The 26,327-nt window shown below is 43.3% G+C and overlaps 2 protein-coding genes across 2 annotated transcripts in view; one reads left to right on the top strand and one right to left on the bottom strand.

Moving 5' to 3' along the window:
- Positions 1-19,035, bottom strand: part of mcu (mitochondrial calcium uniporter) — a 65,022-nt gene extending 45,987 nt beyond the window's left edge. Inside the window, exon 1 of the mRNA XM_084375106.1 lies at positions 18,855-19,035. Within this exon, the coding sequence (XP_084231232.1) occupies positions 18,855-18,971 (117 nt within the window). The 5' untranslated portion in view covers positions 18,972-19,035. The remainder of the gene's footprint in view (positions 1-18,854) is intronic.
- Positions 19,036-25,670: 6,635 nt separating this feature from the next.
- The window catches only part of micu1 (mitochondrial calcium uptake 1), a 34,342-nt gene continuing 33,685 nt past the window's right edge, over positions 25,671-26,327 (top strand). Inside the window, exon 1 of the mRNA XM_084375069.1 lies at positions 25,671-25,868. The gene's annotated coding sequence lies outside the window, so the exon portion shown is untranslated. The remainder of the gene's footprint in view (positions 25,869-26,327) is intronic.

Below are 26,327 nucleotides of genomic sequence, written 5' to 3'. Positions count from 1 at the left end.
TTGTGTGAATGGGTCAATGTGACAAGTGTTGTAAAGCCCATTGGGTAGTCAGTAGAAGTCCATTTACCATTGAAGTGATTACATGAGGCATTTTTATTCTGATTGGACTATTATTCTGATTATCAGTGGGATATCAGGGTCTCTCAGGCTACACAACCACGAGCACAGATCCTTGTTCTCCTCTACAGTGACCCTACTTTTTTTGGTGGCCGGCTTCACGACACTGCAGCTCAGCTTTGACGATGAGTTCACCCTGTACTGTAACTCTAGACAAACACATCAATCAAATTTTGATGGGCCTGTCATTTGACTATGGTGACACTGAGGCTTTGATAGCTGGTTAGCTGGTTCTCTTCAGGACAATTTCTTTGTAAGAGAGACATAACAGGTGGTCGGGCATATGAGTGAGGGCAGTGATTTTGTTTTGTTTTTTACCATTTTTGCCCTTCAGCAACATATAATGCAAAAACATCGAAGGATAACCAGTCAAATTCAATTACAACAGTGTTTAACAGATTGTTACTACCCATGTATTATGAATTACAAAATAGCGCTGAACAGTTAATTGGATTGTTATCAAACTCTCAATATGGCCAAGAGCAATATCCAAATTACAGAAGCGGCAATTTTTTTGGATAAAAGGTAAAATGTGTCGCAGAATACCATTATAAATAAAGTGTTGTGTTACTACAGAGATGCCCTGGCCTACAAATCATTTTCTCCAGACATAAGGAAACATGCTTTTTCTTGTACAGACCCCAGATACAGATAAAACATATTTTTTCGATTTTATTTTGCAATAATGAAAAACAAAAATGACCTTTCCAACCAGAATTGTTACTCATGTTGCAATATGCGTCAAAATAATCTTAATATGATTTTTTTTGCATTTCACTCAGCCCTAATCTTCTAAGTAGCTGCACTGATTCTACTCTCTGGGAAATACATTAAGCCGGCTGCAATGGCTGTGAAATTCAAAACGCAGTGTCACAAATATACCATCAAGGCCACTCGGGTGACATCCTAACTGCAGCTAACTGCTTTCCGGATCCAGTAACCCTTTTAAAAATCAGATATCAGAATATTTATTGGCTGATTAAGAACTACATTTACATTTTAAAGATTTTCTTGGACGGACAGGATTACCCAACACCTCCACCCACAACTCTTGACTGAAGGGCTTGTCCTCTCACCGACAGTGTATCCGAGTTGTTTCAGCACTTGAGCTTCGCTGCACCCACACATCAGCAAGTAACCGCGCTGACCTGCAACATTATGGCCCTGCTCTAAGAGCTCCTGTATGTTGGATATTATTCATGCAAACTTGACACTTTGTGCTGCTCCTCCTGCTTCACATCCAACGTTTTCCATCAGCAAACCACTGCAAGGCTTTCATTGTGAAGCAGGGGCCATCGGTCAGTGATTAGTCTTTGATATGGCTATTAATTGCAGGACTAGTTGGAAATGAAATAAATTCTACCTAAAAAAAAGGGATTTATATAACCTATAATTGATTCGTGCAGTTGAAAAAGTTCCAGTGAACACCCGTCCCAAATCAAAGGGCACACCATGCCTACAGATCATGTCACACTATCGGACTTTAACTTATTCTGGAGTTAATACTGATTGCACAGTGTAATGGCCGCAAAACTAAAGGTCGAATTACAGCAAAAAGGAAGCGGGTCAGCCATTGTGCATGCAAAACAGGAAGAGGCATTGTTTTTGCTGGTCGCTATCCCCAGATAAAGATGGGACAACTACTGTGGAAACGTTACACTGCAAAAGAAACCGAACCAGCTGATGGAGGAGGCAAAGAAGGTGAGAGGGAGTGCTATAGAAACCGAGGCGAAACAAGAGTGAACGGACGGGCATTCACTTGATGGACAGCGCCGGTGTTGGCCGTTGTAGTGTGTTTCCCTTTACCACTGGTACCCGAGTCTTTCTACTCGATTAGTAAGTATTAAAACCGGCCTACTTATTAATACAACAGGGTGTTTTACTCTGCTTTTCATAGCACTGAGATCTGGGTTTTAAGGTCAAAATGGGATTCTTATGCTTGCTTTTTGCTTTAAACTTTAGCCAGGCTGGCAGAAGTATCCATGTTGCTAACACTGTCTTTGCGATAGTGGCGCCAACAGTAATACCACAGGGAAATGCTAGGAGGGGAAAAAGGTTGAAAAGTTGTCCGTTGCCGCTTGAACTATCGATTTACTATTAATGATGGTTATCACAAAGTGCTCCCCGGGCTATTCCAACAAATAATCAGCATAATTCAGCACAGAAAATAAATAATGTCTCAACATATTTACATCTTATTCAGCAAATCTGGAAACTTCAACAACAATCGTATCACAATGTTGAACCTCCCCCCGCACATCTTGCCCTGTGTAGCAGCAGCTCCACCAGAATCTGGGAAGCACAGTAACCATTATTCTGATCAATGAACTCCAGTCTGTTTGCACGAGGCCTTGTGAGAGGAACCCGACTGCTGAACCTAACCTACTCCGACACTCCCACTGCCTTAGACATGCAAAATGTATTTTGGTGTGTAGGAAGATGTCAGCTGAACACAGGCTTCGGAAAGACTTATGAACCAAATGGAAATAAAGCAACACAACAGATCCGGCTTTATGCATTTTTCCCTGTGGGTTTTCCGTGACAATTTCAAAATAAGATAAAAAATTGGGCAGCAGCAATTCTCTTCAAACTATATTTGACAAAATGATTTATTTTCAATTTTGCATCAGAGGAAGAATACATTTGAAGGAAAGCCTCTCGGCTATTCAATAATTCAAAACCGGACAGAAAACTGCCTGTGCATTGTAGCGTCGCATTTTCTCCCAAAGAGGCGACTGAATGGAAAAGAGGAAAGAGTGCCGGGCAGTGCAGCAGCCCAGCAGCCAGATCGTGAGGAAGGCTTTCTCCTGGGTACATGCAAGTGTTGTATCCTGCTAGATGAGATGGAGTTTTTGCATCTGAGGTAGAGAGCAGGAGACAATTAGATGGATAACCTTCAATTCTCTGTTGGATAAAGGACATTTTCAGTGTGCAAAGTGTTACCCAGGCAACAGCAGCACCAGGACTTTTTGAAAAGCTCCAGTTACCTGTTTACTTCTCTCCTCGCCTCTGAATCAGCCTCTGTTAGTCACATGTACATGCACTTTGTGGCCTTCTGCAAGGAGAATTTCCCACGTGTTCCTAATGTCGTTGTAAAATACCTGGTTTTACAAAACATTTTAGAAACGCTGCCCGAGGCTGAAAACAAAAAAGCAATTGTGCTGCTTTTACCTGCCAAAAACCTCCTCTTCAACTCTCCCCTCTCCGTTACCACCATCTTTTTCCTTCCATCCCTTTCCCTTCCCACCCAGTTCATGTCCAGGTTGGGATTCCCCCAGGGTTCCCCTCAGGACCCCCGGTCGGTAAAGGTTCTGGCGGTGCGAGTTGAAGGCTCAGCTGGAGGTACATCACTGATCCGCTCTGATGCTAAGCTCAGCTCTTCTGCCTCCTCACTGCTTAACTGTTTTCCCTGGGAAAACATAACAGCCAGGCTTTTACCTGGGAACTGTCTGGCTGAATGACAAGTATTTGATCTCCACGCAGCGGCTGTGTGGAGGAATAACTTGCTAACCTTTCTCTGACAAGCACATAATTGTCTTCTCCCAGCGTATAACAGGGAAAGTTGTGGGGCCCTGCGGCAGAAGGCAAACACCACAGGAGAGACGGAAATAACAGGATCAGAGAGATGTATATCAGATGAGTTTTTACATATGCACAGAGGAAATGGAGCACTTTTTTTGTAGCCCAATGCTACAAGAACGGCTAACAGCCCCACCCGCTCTTAGACAAATACCCTAAAGACAACAGTTACACTCTGTTAGCCACATTAGCAGAAGAGGGAGACAACTGAAGCAGAAACATGCAAATAATTCAATATAGCAAATGCTGGACATGTGATGCACAATCATAGTGAGGCAGACACATTCACATGCCTCGTGCCGGATTCCAGCGCGATACAAAACCATCAGACGTGCTATCAGAGACGGTCTATGAAAATAAGCAATCTCCATTTGAGAGTCTGTCCACACAAGATATTTTGCATGCATGAAGGGAGGGAGCAGTATTTGCTTTGCATACTATTTGTGCATGTGCGTGCGTGTGTGTGTGTTTGGTATTAAGCAAGGCAGAGTGACACAATGGTTAGCCGGAGCCTATTACGTGATGTTTCCCAAGCAGAAATGAGGATGCTGCTGCTGCTGCTGCTGCTGCAGTATTTGGAGTTGACTCAGACATCTGCAACCAGCAGAGAGGAACAAGTTTGTTCTAATTTGGCTTTCCCCAGACGGCTATGGCAACACCGTCCTGACAACTAAGACAGAGAATGTAAATACTTTTAGTTAAACTAGCCCAGAATCCTGTCCTCCACAATGTCTCTCTGATCACAAAGCCAAGGCCCAGTGAAGACAGTCTCCATGGAAATGCATCCTCCAATAAAGTCTCCTCTCCACCATCTCCTCAATCCTATTTATAGCCCGGTGGAGCACTAGCTAGCTGGCAAAAGATGAGTAACAGTATAGTGAGAATGGAAATGTCGAGTGTCTCCACCTCTCCGCGCTGCCCGTCTTTTTGCTCACAGCTTCATTACAAATCAAAGGCTTTGAACGAGCGTTCACACAAACAGCTGACTGACAACAGCCGGCCCCGCGAGAACAAGGAGGTTTTATGTGTGTGAAGTTATGAGAAGCTTGTGCGTGTGCCTGCTTCAAGCTGATGCAAGGCCTGCAGGGTATGCGCACACACATCCGTGCCCGACAGCAGTGTGAAGAAGACAGCGGGCAGCTGGCTGGATGCTAACCTTCTCTGGCAGAAGGTCGTGGGACTCTGCGGTCTGCTGCTTTTTGACCTCCGTGTGTGGAATGGGGATGAGGAAACCACGGGCGCTTTGGAGGTCAACAGTTTCTTCCTCAATCTCACTCGATAGAAAGAGTGTGTATGCCGAAGCACGTGCACAAACATGAATAAATAAATATTGACATTTCCTGGTTCTCTGACAGGTCTGTCACACAACTAAGAAGTGGACTAGCATATATAGCACACCTGCAGCACAGCCTCAGCCTATTAAGTGTGCAACCAAAAGACCTCAGAGCCTTTCAAGTAACAGTCAGAGTCTGGAAACACTGTCAGAGCTCAAGGGAAAAGTCCTCCCCAACCATGCTGATAGTGCTAATTAGCATTAGCCTGACACGAATGTCATGCTTATTAATACCACGCTGCAGCTGCACCATAAAGATGAGCTCCTACAAACAGCGTGGCATTAACTCAATGACCGAGAACAACAATTACGGATGTCGGCTTTTATTAACAAACGCACTCAGTCTCAATGACCACTAATGAAACCACAAGTCGCCATCGTTTTGTTCAAACACGACCATATCTGTAGCGCTGCAGCTGTAATTATTGGATACCCATTCTTAAGCCGATGCCCTGATACTGCTGTGAGTCAAGAGTTAAGTGCTCGTTTAATCCAAAAAACAAAAGAATTTCAAAATCTTCCGTGTCGGACCGTCACGTCAGAGACCTCATCAACAAGGGATTTTGCAGCAGAGCTATTTACATAAGCAATTTACTTACTGCCCTGCTTCCCGGAGGTGCCTTTGAGCAGAGACAAGATTGTATCTCTCACACATCGTCCCCTCTGAGTCCTCACTGACTTTCACATGCAGGAGGACAGAACAGCACTTTAGAAGGCAGGGCACAGTGATTTAGAGCAGGCCATGATGGATTGGCCTGTTGTCAAGTTGCCATATAAATGTGTCTGTTTCCATACAGATTATGATGTGAGGTGAAGATTTTAATACAGTATTCTTGGTTTCGGTTTTGTGGTCAATGTTGCAAACCGATGGGCAAGACTGATTTATGCCACATTGACAATATTGGATTTGAAGCAGTGCAAAGTACCAGGGTTTGTCAGGTTGGTCTTTCAATTGATATTTTAAACTATCTTAAAGCAACATTATGTAACTTTTTCACCTTAAACTAACAGCTTCAAAATCAGGTTTATGGTACAGTGTGTTGTAGTAGTGTGAATGGTGTCTCTGTCTCAGCCACTCTGCACTATGTACCTTCAGTGAGAGGGTAGGATCACAGTGTTACATACATGCTAACTTCAACATACTTCAGGTCTTTTTGTTTGCAGTTAGCACCTACATTACATCTGACAAATTGTTACAGACCTGGGCTTTGTATTTACGACAGTGGAGTTGCTACAGAATGTTGCTTTAAAATATAAAGCAATATTATCATTACCATATTGCAGTGGAGATTTTATCCATATAATAGTCATTACCACCAACCCTATAGAGAGCTGCAGGGACAACAGATTTTTGCAGGCTAACCTGGAAGTTAGCATAACCGTGGGTCCATCGACAAAATGGACATTGGATTTTGGATCGAGCAGCAAGTTCTAGATACGCACAAGTTTTGTTCAGCGAGATAATCCTCTTTTATGATCTTGAATCAACCTAACGTGCATGTTTTTGATGGTGGGGGAAACCCACGCTAACAGGAAGGCCTTGTGACCTTCTTGATGCGAAGCAACGGTGCTAACCACTGCACCACAGTGCTGTCAAGTTAATGAATCTACAAGTAAGAAAGTTAGAGCTAGATTAGTTTGCAACTAGAGCCCGTCTCTAAAGATGGACTATTAGGTAAATGAGTCTTTGTAATTGGTGCGATGACATTTAATGTTCCCAACGTCTTCCATAGTGTCATTTCACCATTTGTATTAACCACGGACCTCATTTAAGGCATTTCAAAACCCATCTAAAAAGTCCATTGACATCAAGACAAGGGAACAGTAGGTGCATAAAATGCTTATTTCTGGGTTTTAGGACTCATTGTAGAGCTGAACTGACAAGCCATTTGTCAGTTTTCTGTTCCGCAACAGTCCAGTGAATAGCTTCATTATGCACTAGATGTGGCCAACAGCGAGTAAACTCATTAAATGCACCAACTGTACAGTCATATTATAACAATTATAGCAGATATGTGAAATGGATGACTATAGAGGTTATTTTGCCCTCATGATGTGTAGCTGCTCTGTGACTAAAAGGCATATAAGATCTCACAGTGTGTGTGAATGTAAACACTCCATCATATACAGTGCAAGCGCTGCAGTACGGTCAGTCCACTGTACTACATAACACGCCCCCCTTCATAGTCAAAACTGTGATATGATAATTTGACCATATTTCACAGGCCTTGCCACATTTTCACAATATGCTTCTAATAGGATTATCTGGTGAAAACTCTGTCTTCACAGAAATACCGTATAAAACATAATTAAAATGATTGGTTGGCGTGAAGGCGGCTCTAAAGCGCTGAGGCAGCAAAAGGCAGCCTTAACCCCCACCACCTCCCTGCCGCATATTTGACCCCACCCCACCTCCTCACAGCCTCAGCTCGGCTTTCTGAAACAGGCATGCTTATTCCACGTGTGTCTCCAGTCATTGATCCACTTGTGCTGATATAGGAGTTAATTAAAAGAGACAAGGCTCAAAGCTCAGATCCCCGATTCATTTAAAACTAGCAGTTAAGTAGAGTCAGAGGAGACGAGGCTCATATCAACAGGAAATCTATTAGAGAGGCAGAGCGGCAAAAAACTATACATGCACACCAAAAAACACACTCTAATAAACGATAGCTTGGGATACAAATGAGCTTGTCGTGACCCGTTGGGCTCGTCTCTCTTGTCTGGCTAATCATTACTAAGACAATGGGACTTGAGGGCTTAGAGTCCATTGTTGGACAAAGGTGTGCATCTTTGCTTGTTTTCCCCATGGTGAATCCCCTGCGTGTGCTTGTGTCTACCATGGCACCGCTACAACCTGGGTAATTACAGTGCAAACAAACTGGGCGCCGGGCCGAACAGAGAGTCTTGCTTTCTGGGGCTCATTGACTCGCTGGATGGGATGTGCTCAGAGTCTGATCATCTCCGTTCTTGACTTCTGGTCGTGTAATGAGGTTGTCACAAGCATCATTCAGAAGGCCCAGGCAGCTAATTTCAGGCAGAGAGCAGGCTGCTGTTGGAAAAAGTGAAGAGGGACAAAACAGAGATAGTGAAGCTTTGTGGACAACCAAGGACCAGAACAGCAAAGCCCATTTCGCTCCAGTGCGCTGCGTTGCTTGTGGGCGGCAGGCATTTCTTTTCCTGTCACGACCTTTCAGAGCACATGTTGTCTCTAAACAACTGTAAGGCAACAAATTGTTTCTGTGCGCCTTCTGAGATACCCAGTTATTTCATGTTTAAAGGGCACCAACGTCTGGACGCATGATAACCAGAGGGTTTCATCAATCAAAGCAAGAGTCTGAGGCTCAATCCCATTTCCGATTTTGACCTCTACCTCTCGTTTTCGAGTGTCTCCTTGACCCTCAGAACAGACAAAGTAACAAAGGGGTAGTGGCTGAACTCTCCCCCTATGAAAAGCAACAACTTTTCAAGACCTTCATGCGTCATCGGTGGGCCGTAAGTGCAGTCACCATTGTGTTGCCTCATTTGGAGATAGTGACTTAACACTAATGAAAATCTTTTCGAGATTATTGCATCTGGTGGACTGCCACAATTCATAGAACCATGGATACATAAGTAACAGATGTTTCACATCTATACCAGCCAGCATCTGCTTGAATTTAGAGGTCATGGTGTGCCGAGGAACATCATTACATTTGTGCAGATTACTGGATGTCTCGAGGATAGAAATACTAAACTCTCTCTCTCTGTTAAAAGGAAGATATTTAAAATGGGAGCGAGATCAATTGATAGTGTAATTAAGTGAATGTGCACATAATTTGCAGATTTACAGTTCAGTTACCCTTTAAAAGGTGGTCTAGGGATTTTTCCAGTAAACAAACTAAAATAAGTTGTGTTTATATTCAGGTCTAATGTGTTAAATGTATATACTCACTCATAAAACATGTGAAAAGCCATAAATATTTGTATCATGTTTGTTAGCAGCTAGCAGTCTTCTTCTTTCCTGCTTTCGCTGGTGCAATACAACATGTTTTGGCACGTTGCTGTCACCAACTGTTACGCAAGGACATAGCATGAACCATAGCTACGAGTGTGCGTCCTCGGGTGTGTGCACAAAAACAGCATTTCTACAAATCATGGATCATTTAATACGACAAATGCTACTGTATTTGTATCAACAAATATGGGCTCATACATTTTTGTTATTTCTACTTCCTTTGGATTAACTTTGATGAGGAAAACATCTGATGACAAGTTCAATTTCTGCTAAAATACCCTCTCAGGAACCACGTCGAATCTGCACCTGTCTTTGATTTACTCTTGGCACAAAGCATTGTGTAGTCATATACAGTATGTACACAAGTTTGAACAAGCTCCATTTTGATGGCTGTAACTAACCAGCCACCCAGCGACAAAAGGACCAAAGTGACGAGAAGCTGAAAAGGAACAACAAACAGCAGCCGGCTTGGCACCCGGCCTTAGTAAACTACCATGGAGAGAGAATTCCTCTCAAGTCGACACACACTCCGCCCACCAGCCACAATGACCTGAACACAAAGGTGATGTCACAGCTCCCCATACATCCTGTTTAACCATGACCAGTAAAGCCCTCATTTCCCTGGCAGCCTAACACCAGCACGTTTCACCGGGCAGATAAACACTGCATGCAGAATTCCCTCCAGCAGAGCCTCCACGTCTGTCCCCTGCACCTCGGACATCAGCTGCCTTTATCAGAGGAGACAGTGGCGCCGTACTCTCAAATCAGTAGGACAAAAAAGGTGTAACGGACTTGAAAATGTCAAGCCCTCCTGCCATTAACCCAGTGCATCGATCTAGCAGGAAGAACAGAATGACTACTTATGAGCTCCTGTGTGTGTGTTGTCTGGGGTGGAGGGATGAGGCGGGGGGGGGCATCCAAGCGATTAGAGAACCATTAGCATGTTTAAGTTTGCAGGGGTCCCCCTTTGAAAGAGAACTGTTTAGTAATTTGTGTGCTTTATTTGCCTTTCAAGGTTGTTATCCAAAATTGGTGGAAAGTGTTGTATTCCATTTTGGTTAAGCCATAACCTAATGGAGCTGAATCACGTCTTTAAACGCCCAGTTATGTATTACATATTCCTTCAACAGAGTGTCTGAGTGTTTTGTGTGCATGCATAAATAATTTACTGAGCAACTATACTCAAATAAGTTGTAAGGGATCCTAAATGCTGCTGCTTCACCATCATACATGATAGATCTCATTTGTACCTAACGGTGCTCATTTTAGTTTGCAGCTATTCTGAAGTTGGCGGCAGCGGCTCTACAGAGTAAAAAAAAAAAAGTTTCACACTTGATTGAGCTTTTTTACCTATTTGTCTAGTTATTTTTGCAGGATTCGGGCTAATGTTCTTCTCCAATTTCGAAGTTAACTCCGTGCTCTGTGGTAAGACGGATGCAATAATCCTTTCGGTCGTGCTGGCAGCGTGATGGGAGCGCTATAATGAGAGGCAGCCCTCCTCAGCCAGTCTCTCTTCAGCGAGAGAGGTGAGCCTGAGGCCGAGGGAATCCTCACATCACACAATCCCAATATTCCTCTGAACAACTTCCCAGCCATTAATGCAACAGTAAAACAAGGCTCATTCATACATAATGCTACCACTACCAATTATAAGACGCTTCACTGTCGACAGCTAGACCAGCTTCTTCTTCTTCTTTTGCCTGCCTGTCAGGTCTCTCCTCTTGCTGCCCTGCCCTGATACGATTGTTTTCTGCTTCTCACTGCACCATTGTTATTTATGGATCCGTCAAATACCATATACCATATTGTTTTCAATTCAATAAAGCGCTGCAATGTAGATAAGTGGATGAACGGCAGGAAATTCTGTTTTAGCTCAGAATTCAGCTCCGTCAAAGGGGCTGAACACACTGTAATCTGTTTTTACTTTCAGTAGTATCTAATTTTGACTCAAGGCGCCTGTTTCATCTGCAGCTCGAGGATATTCAAATGGGAGGGCCAAACATTCAAGTAAGAGGGTCTCACCTCTTCGTTAAGGTGTAGACAGACCCAATCTAAAAAATAATTGGCTTTGGCTTGGCGATGATTTAGCCCTTGGGGGCAACGGCCGTTGTTACAGAGCTTTTGGTGCAGGCGAAGATATCCAGTTGACAGCTATCAGTGTTTCCCACACATATATTTATTTATATGGTATATTAGCGGCGGCCCATTTTAGCATTTTATGCATTCATTTAACATAAACTATCGGACAATCTGCCCTCGCTATCCCATCTACTGTCAATCACACATGCTCTGCAGATTGAGAGAGAGATGCTCACAGGTGTTACATCCCTCCTGTAAACACCGATTGTGATGCAGCCCCTCTTGTTTAATGTAGGCCTACTTATGCCGCTGTTTGGCACAAACTCCCTTTACACAGACTGTATGCATCCAAAGCCAGCTCACATGTGAATGGTCAATACTACTTGGACTACAAACGGACAACAAAAGGCACAGATTCTGCACTCACTTAGATCTGTTTTTGACATTCGGACAGACTTCAATTAGCAAGGTGAAATTTAAGGGGGGTGTGAAGGGAAATAGCAATAACAAGTTTCGCGCATAAGCTGCCAGTTGAAAATGAAACGCCCATTCATCAAAGGCTTAATTGGACCATGAACTTGTATAAACAATCAATACATCCTGAAGAAAAAAAGTCAACCCCACCCCCCTGTCTTGTTAATTAGCTGCATTTTGCAGGGCAAAGTTCAACTGAATTGAACTCTAGAAAACAAATAAGTCGGGATCAATTTGCAACAGGAGACAAATGCATCTCATCTCTTTTCTCTCTAGGACTGGGGAGGAGAAAAATTTGGTGTGACAGCACCGTGAGAGACAGCCACAGGAGTGCACTCAGGTAACATATTAGCAGTCACGCCATGACCATGTGCAATTAGGCCTGTCCTATTTTTTAGGTTCTCTAGCCTGCAGATACAAATGACCCCCTTCTATTTCTATTTTTCCACCAATGTACTTGCAATTTCTCCTATGTCATTTTCAGCTGGCCATGGTTTTATGTAAATCAAGAAGTGAAAATGTAATAAATGAATAAAACATGCTTACCAAGTCCAAAGAAGCCCACAGCAACACAAATAGTACACACAGTCACAAACAGCATTTCATGCGACTGTTCGGAGCACCTCAATCTGGAAATGCTTCACATAACTGTCACACATTGGTTGACAGATTTGGGCACACCTGACCTTCATACACGCTAAATCTGCCCCTGTCTAATTCACACTGCCTCATTTGGACCCAACATTACCGCAGATTTGTTTGGCTGTCACAATAATGAGCCCTGATGCCAGATCTAATAGCATGAAAGGCTGGGCCGACAATGACCTTCATAGGTTGTAGCCACCGCCTCACCTGCCCTCCTGGCAGAGGACGCCACCGACCCGACGTCCCAGAGACGAGAGGGGGGTAACCAAGCGTCGCCTCCATCCATCATCACATTACACACGTTGGCCTAGTTTAATGTCCTTTTCAGACTTGACTGGAGACACACTGGGCCACACAGAAACATGGGAAGCAGCTAATTAGTCTATGCCAACAGCAGAGGTTCGCCAGTCATTTACCACTTCAAGGGTGAAATCCCTGCTAGAGTGCTAATGAGGACTTGGGCCATCACAATAGTCTCATCCATTACAAAACAGCATCTCTATAATGAACATCAGAATACAGAAGTATATGGCCCCTCAGTCTAGTAAGGAGTTGGAGTATTATAAAAATAACTGTGCTGTAGAAAGGAAGGGGGTAGGGACACTTCAGGAAGGGTCTCATTCTCAAAGATTTCACCTTCCAGGACAGTTCTTTTGACTGCAGGGCAAACAGCTGGTGAGCATGAGAAAGGTTACTGCACTGAGCAGGTGCTGTAATGTGATGGACTCTGAGAGCATGGGGAAATTAGTAGAGGAAAGCACAGGGGAAACAGGACACGCAGCAGCATATGTCTGTAGATCTAGCAGAGTGGAAGAGGGAGAGGGAAAGACACAGTTTTTCTCCTCTAGCCTATGAATTAACTGAACATACTGTTTCAAGCAGTCATATAGTGACTAACTAAACAGCTGTTCATGGGGCTCGTTTGCAGATACCTGCAATAGAAGCTGCTTTGCATGTTGTCCTAAGAGGGATACCTGTAGTTGAAGCAGTGATTAAAACAGTTTACGAAAACGTTAAAAACATAAAAGGAGTGCCGTGAGATGTTGGAACGTGAGTCTCAATGTATAACATCCAACAAATGACCAACTGAAATATTATAAGAATGCTAGCAGCCCAGTTGCTAACCAGAACTGAACTCTGATGAATCCAGTCGCAGGCTTTGGCTCAACCACATCACAGACCTGTCAACCTCATTATAATAGAAACCGTGAGAAGGATGAGGGAGACTCAAAAAAAGGGTGCAGCTGAACAAATGCACCACTCTCTCAGTTTCAGACGCCCTGCCAGGTCAGCCATACAGCTCCCAGACCATGGCAGACATTAGAAATCACTCTGGCCACTGCTCACCCTGGTGATCACCACTTGAGCTGACAGGACGTCTGTCAAAAACACAGCCACTAAAGCTATCAGCTTTTTATCACTGCACTGAGATGACAACACACACTTGTTATTTTGTTGGATGATGAGACAGTCCATGACATTGTCACTACGCTGCCATGAGATGCCAGTGAAGGCACCAACACATGAGTCTAATGGGAAAAAATGACATATATGGGTCTGTTAGGCCCTTAGGTCTGAGGGATTGAGGGATGTATGCCTCTACATACCCAATCTCATTAAGGCCGAGCAGTGCACAGGCAGTCGGACAAGTTCCAGACAAGTTCGAAATGAACTGTCAGAATATAAACTTCTACAGGGTTACCTTGCCACCCTGCTGTGAGGTAAACACAATTTTAACCACCCTTGAAATTCTTGGCAATCATCTAGGTGTCTAGGTTTTAAATCAACTTTGAAAACAGTGTTGGAAATGTAGAAACAATAGGAGTATGTACCTGTCAAGCTGATCCAAGACAATCATCAACAAGAAAAGAGATTTGTTTCAGCTGGTAAATGTTAAGTAAATGCAAATTAAAACCCATTGTCATTGTTGCATATTTAGCGAGAGCCTATTTCTAATCACAATACTACTTTTCCACTGTTTTTAAAAAAAAATTAGACTGCTATTGTATTCTTCAGTCCAACACTAATAGTCTTTCACTATCTTGTTTTCCTCATCTGACGATCAAATGACTAATTTCTGCATGTCCTATGCGTCCACCTTTCAGCTTACCTTTTATCCTGATCCTCTGCCCACACACAAACAAATGAGAGCAAACAGCAGCTCTAAAAGGGACGCAGCACTTCACTAAGAAAACAAAGGATGTTATGCTGAAGCCATATGGCCTCATTTCTGGAAAAGCCTTCCCAATGCACACAACACAAACACATAGGGGTCACAGCTTGTGACAAATTCCTTGCTACCGGTCCTGAAGAAGGGCAAATAAATCAAGAGAAATGCAGTCATTCTGTAGCCTGACGTTGGTCTAACTAAGATAGGTTGCCTCTGGAGCAGAGTGCCTGCCTGCCTCGTGATACAAGATTGGTTGTCTCTCCCATTTCCTGTCCGCTGCTCTGCAGCCCACTATCTAAAACTAATTCAAACACTGAAGGAGTAGGCATTGATAGTGGACTCAACTACTCAGTTGTTCAACTAAGAAGGTGCAGATATTAAACTGGCTTCAGGCCAAGTTGCACTGTAATGTTTCTGAATGATTATTGGTCAAAGACCAGAGTTTGCCCAACCAATGTGCAGATTGTTTCATTCAATCTTTGTAACTCCAATGTATTATATTTCTTTTGTACAGTATTATACTGCTGATCGTATTTTATCCTACAGGCAATTTGATAGGAGTTGGAGTTTTTCCTATCCATACAGCATGACATGACTTCAATCAATTGGGTCTTTGTGTCCTTTTCTGCCTGGCTTATTCATACTATAAGGTTACTCTGATACCGGTGCCACTTTACATGAGCCAGTCTGTACTGTGTGCTAATGTGGAAAGTGTAAGCATGTAAAGACCAGCAGCAGCAACGTGGCACCATACATGGACTGAATGGAATATCCAGTCAACAAATCAATCATTTCTGTAACCATACCTTCGACTGAAATTCTATCATATCACTTCGCCTCGCATTACCTAGCAAGAGTGTATGAAAACCCGCAGGAAAACTCAGATCAATTTTCTCACCCACTAAGGAAAACCCTCTAAATTGCACTTCATGCCCATTAAAATTGTCTCAGTGTGCAGATAGAAATTCAATATCAATGAAAAGATGGAGCAGTGCAGCTGCACTGACCAAAGATAATGATAATTTCCTCTCCAGCAGAGGTACCAGACATGATAAGATGAACCTCTTATGTCATGTAAACCAATGAAGCATTAGTACCAAGATGCTATCAATTATTTTCCAAACATTAGAGGTCCATACTGGGCTGCTGCAGATAGGACATTTTACAAACTCTTGTTATTGTTGGAACTCTGATAATTGTCAGTAGTTGTCCTGCCTCCACCAGTGACGTGGGGTCATATATCGCTAATCATTTGTGTTGTAATACTCAAAATTGCTATTAGTCTTAAGACCACTTTTTGTCTCCGAATCTACCACCTTGGTCTTGGTCTTGACTTGGTCTTATCCCCTCAAAGTCTTGGTCTTGTCTGTGTCTCGATACATTCTGGTCTTGGCCATGACTTGTTCTCGGTTTAGGTGAGGTTGACTACAACACTGCCAATTACGTAAATACATTGGGGCTGTAACAAATAAAATTTTTTGGGCTTCAAAGCTTCACTGAGAGTGGCGGGGGAGGGGGGGAGGGATTGACCACTTCAAGGGGGGTGAGGGGTGATATTGGCCAATTAATAGTCTACTTATCGTGCTCCAAACTCTCTTTATTATGTCGGCCTTTAAACATCCATTATCAGTCGGCCTCTAGTCCATACACATGTCAATCATCAGAGTCCCTGAGTGAAGAATGAAATCATTAATTAACCTTTACCACACGAATGACAGCTAATGTGACAGTCCATTCATCATCTTAATGTCCAAACGCTTGATCCTCCTTACAATACGCCTACTCGCAGTCTCAGTCATACATGTAAAAGTGAGACCGTCAATGGAGTAAGATTCAAAAGGGCCATTTCATAATCATTTTGCAACACCAGGGTTGTAGAATGAAATGTGAGTCGTCTTTATGCTACATAAGCAAAAACAAAAGCTATTGTTTGTCCATAAAGGGTGGGATAACATTAATGAAACTGACTGTGCGGCCAGGTTTATCAATCATTCAAGCATCTTATCACCTTTATAGCAGACCACAGCTACAAGCTGACAGTCACTCTCTTATCGCACTAATCCGGATAACTTCAGCACTGAGCCCGTGAAGGCAGCGGGGATAAATTAGTTTACTCCTACACTGATTGGATTAAAAGCCAGCAGTGGGCCTCGACCCCCTGGCCCCACACACTACTACAGCCACTGACTGCTCAGCTTTAATGAACATGTCAGCTTAAATGGAAATAAACCACAAAAGGAAGCCTGATTTGATTTCTCACCGTGAATCCTCATATTTTAGACACATGATATGTTCTCATACTATAAAAAAACGCCAGTGATTTACAACCCTTTTACAAGGACTGTTTATTCCCAATGACTCCACTCCCCTGCCACACTTCAAGACAGCAGCATTTTATATGACAGCTGACTCAATAGTAATCCCGCGCAGGTTAAACGTGAGCCTTGGAGCCCACAGTCTGCTTTGCATCCCTACGGATTTGACCAATCATGTCTGCGCTACGCTACAGGGGCAGCAGTCAGAGCCGTGAGTCTGCTCGCTGCTTAAAAACTAAGCACTGGACGGCGGTGCGTATCCCTCTAAGTGACACTACATGCTTAATGGCAACTCATAAGAACGCGTCCCACCGCAGCTTTACAGACAGTACAGGTCTAGAAACAGAGTTCCCACACTGCAGTGAAGGACTCGCAAATGAGTGCAGAAGCTTGGCTGTCACAGTGTGACAGGAGCTGCAGCAGCAACGCTTCGATGGACGAGGACACAATATGACAGGCAAACAAAACTACACCTGGGAGGGCTGAAATAAAGTGAGATCTTATTAGGATCCGAAACACTCTGAGCTGCGAAACACTTAGGGTTTAAATAGGCCTACTTATTTTAGTAGATGGGAGACTATCACCTCTCCACGGGGGTAAATGTGCTCAATCGTAATGGCTCACAGTGGGCGACAGCACCAAGGGCCGGTGTGGAGATGTGGACCAAGTGAGTCTATTCTGACAGCTACTTAACCTCCAGGGCGGTGTGTCTCACAGGAAAGGACAGGCTCATTTAATTTCACAAGGCCTGCGCTAGTGTTTGTGTAAGGGAGAAGTAAGAAAGGGAAAACATGAGAAGAGAGGGGGGTAATCCAAGCCAAAGAGCGGATAAGGGAGTGAAACATCGAAGCAGTATTCCTATCTTACAGTGAAGGGGGCTGTTCTCTTCCCCGGGCTGCAATGACTTCCTCATTCTTACGTATTCAGGTCCATCCTGTGCCTCACCTCCCTGCTCAGGCGGCTGCTGTAAAGGCTCAGAGTTACAGCCAGTAACAGGGAGTGGGTCAGAGAGGCAAAAAAACGAGATGTGCAACCGCTGCACTGTAGTGACACAATTCCTGTTATTGCAAGCATTTTTTTCCTTTTTTCTTTTTTTTTTTTGCCACAGTGGCTGTGTAAAAGGACCCGCATCAGCTCGCAGGAAAACCCAGGATCTCCCGACTGAATGGGGAAACACCCGCAGGGAGGGGAGAAAACAGCAGGCTGGCTGGAGAGTCTGACATCATCTGAGTGTGGACTACTTCCATGTTCCTGTGAAGCCTCATTTGTGTGTGTGTGTGTGTGTGTGTGTGTGTGTGTGTGTGTGAATAAATAGTGAGAGTATCCCTTCATACACATATACACACATATGGCACAAGTGTAGTTTTCCTCTCTGGCTGTGAGCACATTCATTATTCTGAGTTTCTGCTGCTGCACCAACACACACACACACACACACACACACACACACAGACGCTGCAGCTCACACACCAGAGAGAGAGATGAGGGGAACCATCGGTCATGGACTGTCAACCAAAAAAGATGCAGCCTCTAAGAAGCGGATCACCCCACCAAACACCAGTATAGCAACAGCACACACAAAAAACAAAACCACCCATCCCAGGGCCGCCGGTAACACACCAAAGCCCAGCATCTACTGCAGGAATCAACCAACACCTTTCACCAGGATCGCGTTCAAATCCACACACAACAATGAGCGCAGGGCTGCCTGGGGGGGGGGGGATAAATATACCCGCAAAGTTGAAGGACGCGGGAGAAAACATGAGCTATGTGTCGTTATGTGACAGCAGGGCAGAGTGTCTGAAGGCTGGTTACAGTAAACGGCGGGGCAGCGCCAGTGGGCTGCTGATGGGCTCCACACAAAAAAAACTGCATTGCCTCTCAAAGCTCCTCGTCCCACTGTGGATTAAAATACCCACACGGCACCGGGATGGGGTACACATCATGACTCATCTCGTGCCTCACCTTTCCCGTGAGGCGCAATGTGAAGAAAAAAAGACATGAGCGGAAAAAATCTTGAGGCTAGTTAGCTTTACTTCCTTAGCCAGCCCAGGCAGCCGCCACCGCTGCGTTTCTCCCCCGGTCCAGCCTGCCCGCCCGGTCCTACACCTCTCCCCCTTTGCGCTGCGCTGACGTCCTGGGACTTACCGGTCTTATGTGCTGATGATGTCGCTGTGAAGAGACAACAAGTGCGGGGAGGCTGCCGGCCACCGCTCCGCTGCTCCGGGACAACAGGAGTACTGATCTGCACACTTTCGCAGCCATCTCTGTAGTGAAACCTCGCCGGGAAGGAGACTGCTGCGGGCGGACCGAGACGCACCGAAGGGGTAGAGGGAGGGTGGTGGGCGGGTTGCGGGGCTGGACTACGGCTTCATACACATGCCCAGTGTTGCACCAGTACGCGAGAGATAAAAAAAACACTTTTTTTTTTTTTTAATGCTGGCTAATTGAAGACACAACGAGTCCGTGTCATTTTGTCGCACACAAGGAAAGCACGCGTCACTCAGCTGGTGACTGAAGGTCACTAAAGTGTCATAATCGTGTAATAAAGGTGTTGTTACACATGTGAGAGCAGGCAGGCTGATGTGAAATGGGACCAGCTGAATGAGGAACGTTTCAATTTCAGTTCAGTAGATGTTATCTCAAAACGCATAGTGAAAGACAAATGAAACCACAGCTTCCTCTTTACATCATCTCCATTACAATCTCCATTAAAGGATAAGTCCACCCAAAGATGAACATTTTGATCACCAAGCCTATCTGCTCATGGAAAGGTCCACAAAACATTGCAGTGTTCTCCTCAAGTAGCTGGGGACTTATTTTAAAATTAAATTTTTTTTAATTTTTTTTTTAAAACAGCAGAACAAAAACCTAAATTGCCCAATACAGCTCGTACAGAAGCCCTGAGATCCCTAATTGATTTGAAAAGGCCCTGTTCAGATGAGGCTAAAGTGACAATTTCAGCTTTAATAAGTGCCGTAGACTTGCCCAGTCGTATGGTGCCATGATTCCCTTGTTTTTTCCATTTTAAAACAAGTCCCCATCTACTTCAGTTGTTTGGGAGAATACCGCAGCGCTATGTTGTCGTGAAGTTCCAGAAATATTTTGCAGACCGCAAAACTCCCCCTGACTTTCCATCAGCTTGAGGGTTTGTAGATAAATTGTCATTTCTGGGTGAACGTATCCTTTAACATTATCTCAGTGGAGGAAAGCTGCACAATGTGTGCTAGCGTTATAGTGACACAGCAGGAGATAAAAACAGGCGTTCCCTCAGCTGTCACTCGCAATCGTAAAACAAATATGGGGGACAAGGAGACACCACCATTAACTCAGTATTGAGTTACTTTAAAGTCTCTATTGGATTATTGCAGTGATTTCTAACAAATGATCATGCAGGCAGTATAAAGACCTCTTTTTTATCGTCTGTCCCTTTTGTTATGGCATAATTAAAATACGTTTTAATGGGTACAGGCAGTGCCCATACAAAACATGGCACTTCTAGAGCTGACTTGCACTTCAAATGTTTCCAGCTCTCCTGTAGGAGACAGATACAATAAACTTGTCTGAGTGTGTCTGAGTTAGGCTACATCTTGGCAGACTTGCTGTCACTGGCCACACCATCCATTCCCCCATAACTGTGTCTAATATTAGCTCGTCCTTCACTCACTCTTGCGACTGCGTCCCAATAGGGCAGCCTACAGGATCAAATCAAATTGAACTGATCTTCGGTGCCTTTTTAACAGCACGGGCTACTTCCTGATGTATGAACGCTTTAATGCATTTCATTGCTTCTGTCCCCAAATGGCAGAGCACGAGGGGCAAGCAGTCAAGTATGAGGCAGTTTGTTTTCTCCAGAATCACTCAACCACTGTAAATGTAGGTAATAGGAGTGCTAATGGGCCCGTTTGGTCAATGAATGTCGAGTAGACTCCCTTCGGTGGAATGTAACATGTTCTCCTTGATCTTTGACCGAGTGTGTCATATAATACCCTCTGCCACACCTGTGCTGGTGAAGGGAGAAACCAGATAACCTGCAGTAACTCTTGAATTGTTAATAAACGGGAGCAACCACATTTTGTAACTTTCGCTTTAGTACATCATGCGATAACACGGCTTCATAACAAAGCCCAAACTTAGAAGAAACAAAACAAAATGCAAGTAGAGATTTGGTTGTTTTGTTGTTGATTGTGCTTGCTTTCTGTTTGTTTGTGAAGAACAGTAGTAGTATGCCATTGTTCCTGAACTCATCCCAGCTCGTTCTGTACTTCTTCAGGTGCAGTGCATCAGGCTTGTGTGGGCGATGCAATTTAAATGCAAATTCTCAGCCACGGACAAGGACCTGCTCAAGGCCCCGAGGCTGCATCGATTCACAAAGCGAATACTCGTGTGGTGCCAAATACTACCAGGCCGTGGTTTAAAAGGTTTACATAAACCTTTGCAGTGCTGGTGCAACTGTACCAAGACTGTATGCATTTGCACATGGCTTGACAGAAGTCTAAACATAAGAGGATGCAGGTATTAGATTTTTTTAACAAGTCATTTAACTTGGGAGCTTTTGCATGGTTTTGTTTGCAATGCACTTGACAGGGTTAAATCAGTGTAATCAGCTCTTAAAAGAAGTTAATCAAAGGAATAATTCAACACTTGAACTTATATCACACCTCATAAGGGCTCAGTGGAACTTCTCTGTTGTGCTGGCGGCCTGTCATTTGTTTATGTTAGTGGCCTCTATTTCAACGTTAGCTATTCTAAGAGAGAGGCACTGAGACGAAGCGCTTGAGAACGTGCATAAAGTCACATCCTTTGGACTATCGTGGAAAATCCGACCCGATTCCTTCACAAAATCCAACGAACCTTTACAAATCCACAGTCCAGCAGCATTAAACAACTTAAACGAATCGTCCACACGCTTGTATAGGCACGTCACGTTACAATGTTCTCACATATAGCCCAAAAAAGAGATAAATACAAGTAAATTGCAGCAAATTGTTACATAGAGCCCCTTTAATGTCTGAATTTAATACATGCCTCAACTGCTGTTGTATAAAATATGAAATCAGCAATTCCCCACCATAGTAATAGATAGTGACAGTGTAGATACAAGACAACAAGATTAAGTACTCGTGGTACCACTCCTCTGAAATGTTTTTGAGTCAGTTAAAACATAACATAGCTGCTCTGAACTGAAAAGTCCAGAGTCCAGAGTTTATTTCAGGCAGACTCTGATTTTCATTTCAAATTGTGCCTCAGTTTCTCACAGCTTAATACTCTGAATTCATTCAACATGAGCGTGACAAATTCAAACAAATCTAGATGTAGGTAATTCAAATATAATCTTTTTTTCATAGTCGTCCGCTGTCTTGAAAAATTCTTGTATAAGAGAGAGAGAACTTATATAAACTCTGCACCCATATTTCAAGGTCAGAGATGGATGAATGGAACAGAGTACAAAAAGAGGTGTGTGCATGCCTGTGTGCGTATGTGTTTGTGTGCATGTCTATGCATGACTGAAATGTCTCCTAGCAGCACCAAAGAGCCCCTCCCATAGTTGTACAATAAAAGGTAATGCTCAACACAAGCGTGGGTGTAACTTCTGTTTCATCAGACCATCAGTCGAGCACTGCCTATAAACACAGACCTAATTAGGAAGAGTATGCTGCCTGTTGTTTCTTGCTCACTCTTACACACATGACGGCTCACAGAACACTACACGCAGCTGAAACTGGAGCCTGCTTTTGTCTGCAGGTCTTCACCTGAGCCATCTTTCATCATTATACAGAGATACAGCTTGTGGATCAAGTTTCACCACAGTTTTCATTCTGCAAAGCAGCTCAGCTGGGACCTTTAGGTGTACAGAAACTGCTGTGGTCGCTGTAAAGCCAGCAACCCATTTAAACTAAACACAAGTCACAGTGGTAGCAACGCTGTCGTGATGTACTAAAAACAGTTGAGCTGTGGGGGCTCTCCTGCAGGCCTGTCTTATCTCCGGCTCCACCTTTGCACTGCAACAACAGCAGGATGGAGTTAATGGGCACACAGTGCTATTGTATAGATTTCTGTTGCACTGCAGCACAAAGGCTGCAAGTTAAACGGTTACCATATACCCATAACCTTTAAACTGAATTAATATTCTGACTAATGCGAGGTGTTAGAGTGGAAACCTGAGTAAGAGGAAGATTTGTTGTTTCTTTCAAAGTTTACGCGACTGATAGCTGATCCTTAAGACCAGCAGGCCAGGGCACTGAACCCTACACCCCGATCAGAAATCCCAGACATGGTGACAGATGTGAAAACACTCTAGCCAGGAGCTGTTTAGCAGCTATTCATATCCAACATGCATGACATCTGAATGTGTCAAACGCATGGTGTGTATTTTAGTAGTATGCTCACCTACAGAGGGCCGGTTGTTACATGCTCCCATCTCCAAACTGGTCTTCTGGACAATTTAAGGAACTACTTTGCATATTTATGAGAATATTACATGACTGACAGTGTTTGTGAACAAGATGAATAGCTTTGAATTAGAGAAATAAGCGCTGCCATTGTGTACACCTGTGCTGAGATTATTACAGCTGTGAAGCTATTTAAATTCAATGCGAAATTTCAATAGTTGACAATCACATATTGTGGGCTTGTGATAAATTGCTTGCATTAATGAACCCTGCACCGGAGGGCTGCAGGCACAGTTAAGTAGCCTCCCTTATTAAAAAGAGAGAGAAGGGGAGAGAGAGGGGGGTGTTGAAAATCACTTGAACAAAAGATGCTGGGGAAGACAAAGAGATAAGGATATTGATAATATTTTGTAGTAGAGGGTAACCAGAGATATTAGTCCTGTGTATTCTCTATAGGAAGCAGCTATAATACAGCAGCTCACAAAAAACAGTCACAGAGAACTGTAGATGCCCTCTGACCTTTTCGACCACTGGTCCATTTGTTATTGTAACGCTTGTATTGATCAGGCAATATATCGACAGAATGCTCAAATTCTGGCCCCACTTGTCAGGACCGTATTTCATTAGTAAATGCATCATATTCTCCATACTGATTGCGAAATCCTCAGAGGAGAAACATTTGGCTCCATTTTCACTAATTCATAACTTATGAATCAATGTGAAGCCATTAAACCTCCTGGCGTTCCGCATCGCACCCAACAAAGTGTCACGAGAATTTGATGATCTGATATGGCGAGTAATGCAGGATGGGTGCATTTACATTCTGTAGCTTAAGAGAAGTTAATCTACCTAAATGGGATGACATTTAAGGGAGTGTGTTGTTATAAAGAGCATGCTAAACAGTGTTAAGTTTGATGCAGACAGGTGTGTGTGTGCAAAGAAGGTGTGTGGCTGCTTCTGCCTTTAAAGCAGAAATGTGCATTTACTGGTCTGTTTGCATGCAGGTGTTTGTGCGCATTAGCAGAGATTTCTTTGTGTGTCAAGGTGTGTCCAGGCATATATCACTAAGAGCTCTGTGCTACTTTTCTCTGTGCTGACTGAAAATCTGATTTTAAAAGACAGGCCTACATGCAGGATTTGTGACATCCTGGTCTAATATTCAGCAAAGTGTGATGTGGAAACTTGAAGCCTGAGAATGGACATTACAGTGAAGTAGAAGATATCTTGTGTCCAGCTGTTTAACATGTGAAATGAAAAATATTTGCATATTTGTATGTTCTGAAAATATTAGTGAGGGAGAAGAAATAGGAATGTGGTTATTATACCTTTTTTTCTGCAAAAACCATGAAAGTCACATTGGAGAATTTGATGTATTCTTAATACATTTGTGGAAAATCATAATCATATTCATAAGAGATAATAGGTCATACAAGAAACATGAATCTGTGAGTTGATTACATTGTGTTTATGTCTAAAGGTGGAGATATTCTGACATTCCTGGCATTTCTTAAAAGATCCAACCCAACTGGTGTTCGGACTCAACTTGTATGTTCATATCAAGAAGAAATCTGACCTGCATTTTCACTGGAAGTGATACATCTCCAGTTGACTCAGCAGCTTCACAGCGTTCCCTTCCACATTATACATTCAGGCCAGAAAGTAAAGTATTCAAAGCAACAATTATAACTGGCACAGTGCAGAGAGCCAAGTCATTTAGTTCTGACACATTTTTATGCTGAGGCTCTGTCACGACACGCATGACTGACAGCAGAGACTTGCTATCTCCCAGTTTAATTCAGTTATTTTTTTTCTAATTAATATTTTAAAAATTCTAAAATAGAAATGACAAAACTGAATTTAAAGGGTATACATTGTAATATCTACATACAGCAGTTTCTTCATTAAAACCATGTTGAGAGGCTAAATTGTCTACATGTGAACCTGGGACCATCAGTTGCTAATCTTTCTTATCAATATATATGATCTAGTCTGACAAAATACCATAAAATACTACAACATTTTGTAAAAGTATAAGGTGCTTTAAGCGGTCACTATTTCTTACAGTTTGTATGCGAGTCAGATTGTTCACCTATCACTGTTACTCAATAATACCAAACTGGATTGACTTGCTTTAAGAGAACAATGGTCATTGTTAAACATTATAAAGTTATTGTGCTATTGTTTTTTAAAGGTGCACTACGTAGTTTTGGGGAAGAAATTGAATTTATGCCTGAACAACTAAATACACACAATCTCTTCGTTTCATGACTGAATGAACTGAATAAACGAGCTGACCTTAAAGGACAACACAGTTTCATACTGTTTTTACTGTGTTTATATGTGGCGGACCCTGCCACCTTTCTAGCTTCAGACAGTGTCCTGGGACCTTATTTTCCTCTGAGACCAGCCTGTTTATTCAGTTATGAATAAGATACATATATCTGAGTTTGCCCCGTGTAGTATTTAACTGCCATTAATAACAGAGCCTGTGTTGTATAGGAGCATGATAATATAATATAAAATGCGTCATGTACATTGATGATGTTCCACTGTACTTGTGTCCCCAGCAGCGGTGGGACGGAGCCCGTCCTAGCTGCGCGGGGCGGGGTGCTCAAGTGTCGCTCCACCCCGCCGTCTACACGGCCGCTGGTGAACACGGAACTGCTGTATGCGCTGCTCCATCACTGCAGACACAGGAGGGAAAGACGTACTCCGAAACACCGAGGACGTTATCATTTTCGGACTGAGTGTCGCTTGTGTTGTCATTAACGTGAGTAAACCGGCCGCTTCTTTGCTAAAGTGGCTCTCTAACGCAGCAGTGTGTAACGTTAGCCGTTGAGAGAGCAGCTAACGGTAGACGTTTATCCTAACGTTGGCTGTTAGCTTCCTAGCTAGCTAGCTAGCTAGCGTTAGCTGCCCCACGAAACAATTATCTGACAGCTGGACTCGACAGCTAAGCATGTCACATCAACAGTAACAAGTAAAACAATATCAGGACTGACGATATATATAAAAAACATGTATTACTGGTCATACACAGTTATCTGCGATATTTTAACTCACTGCGGGTTGCTGTCAACAAGGTTAACTTGGGGCTAAAAACAAAACATTATGCATCATGGGGACAACTTTGGGGGTTCGCTCTTTCTGCTTTGACATTTCAGACAAATCGCTAACATTACTATAAAATGTTTTTACCCTTGTTTATTTGCCCGTTAATATTAGCTTG

Source organism: Pagrus pagrus (assembly GCF_965226575.1).
Source record: "Pagrus pagrus genome assembly, chromosome: 15".
Classification (NCBI taxonomy): Eukaryota; Metazoa; Chordata; class Actinopteri; order Spariformes; family Sparidae; genus Pagrus; species Pagrus pagrus.
The sequence above is the reverse complement of the archived record's forward strand: the minus strand, read 5'-3'. Positions and strand labels throughout refer to the sequence as shown.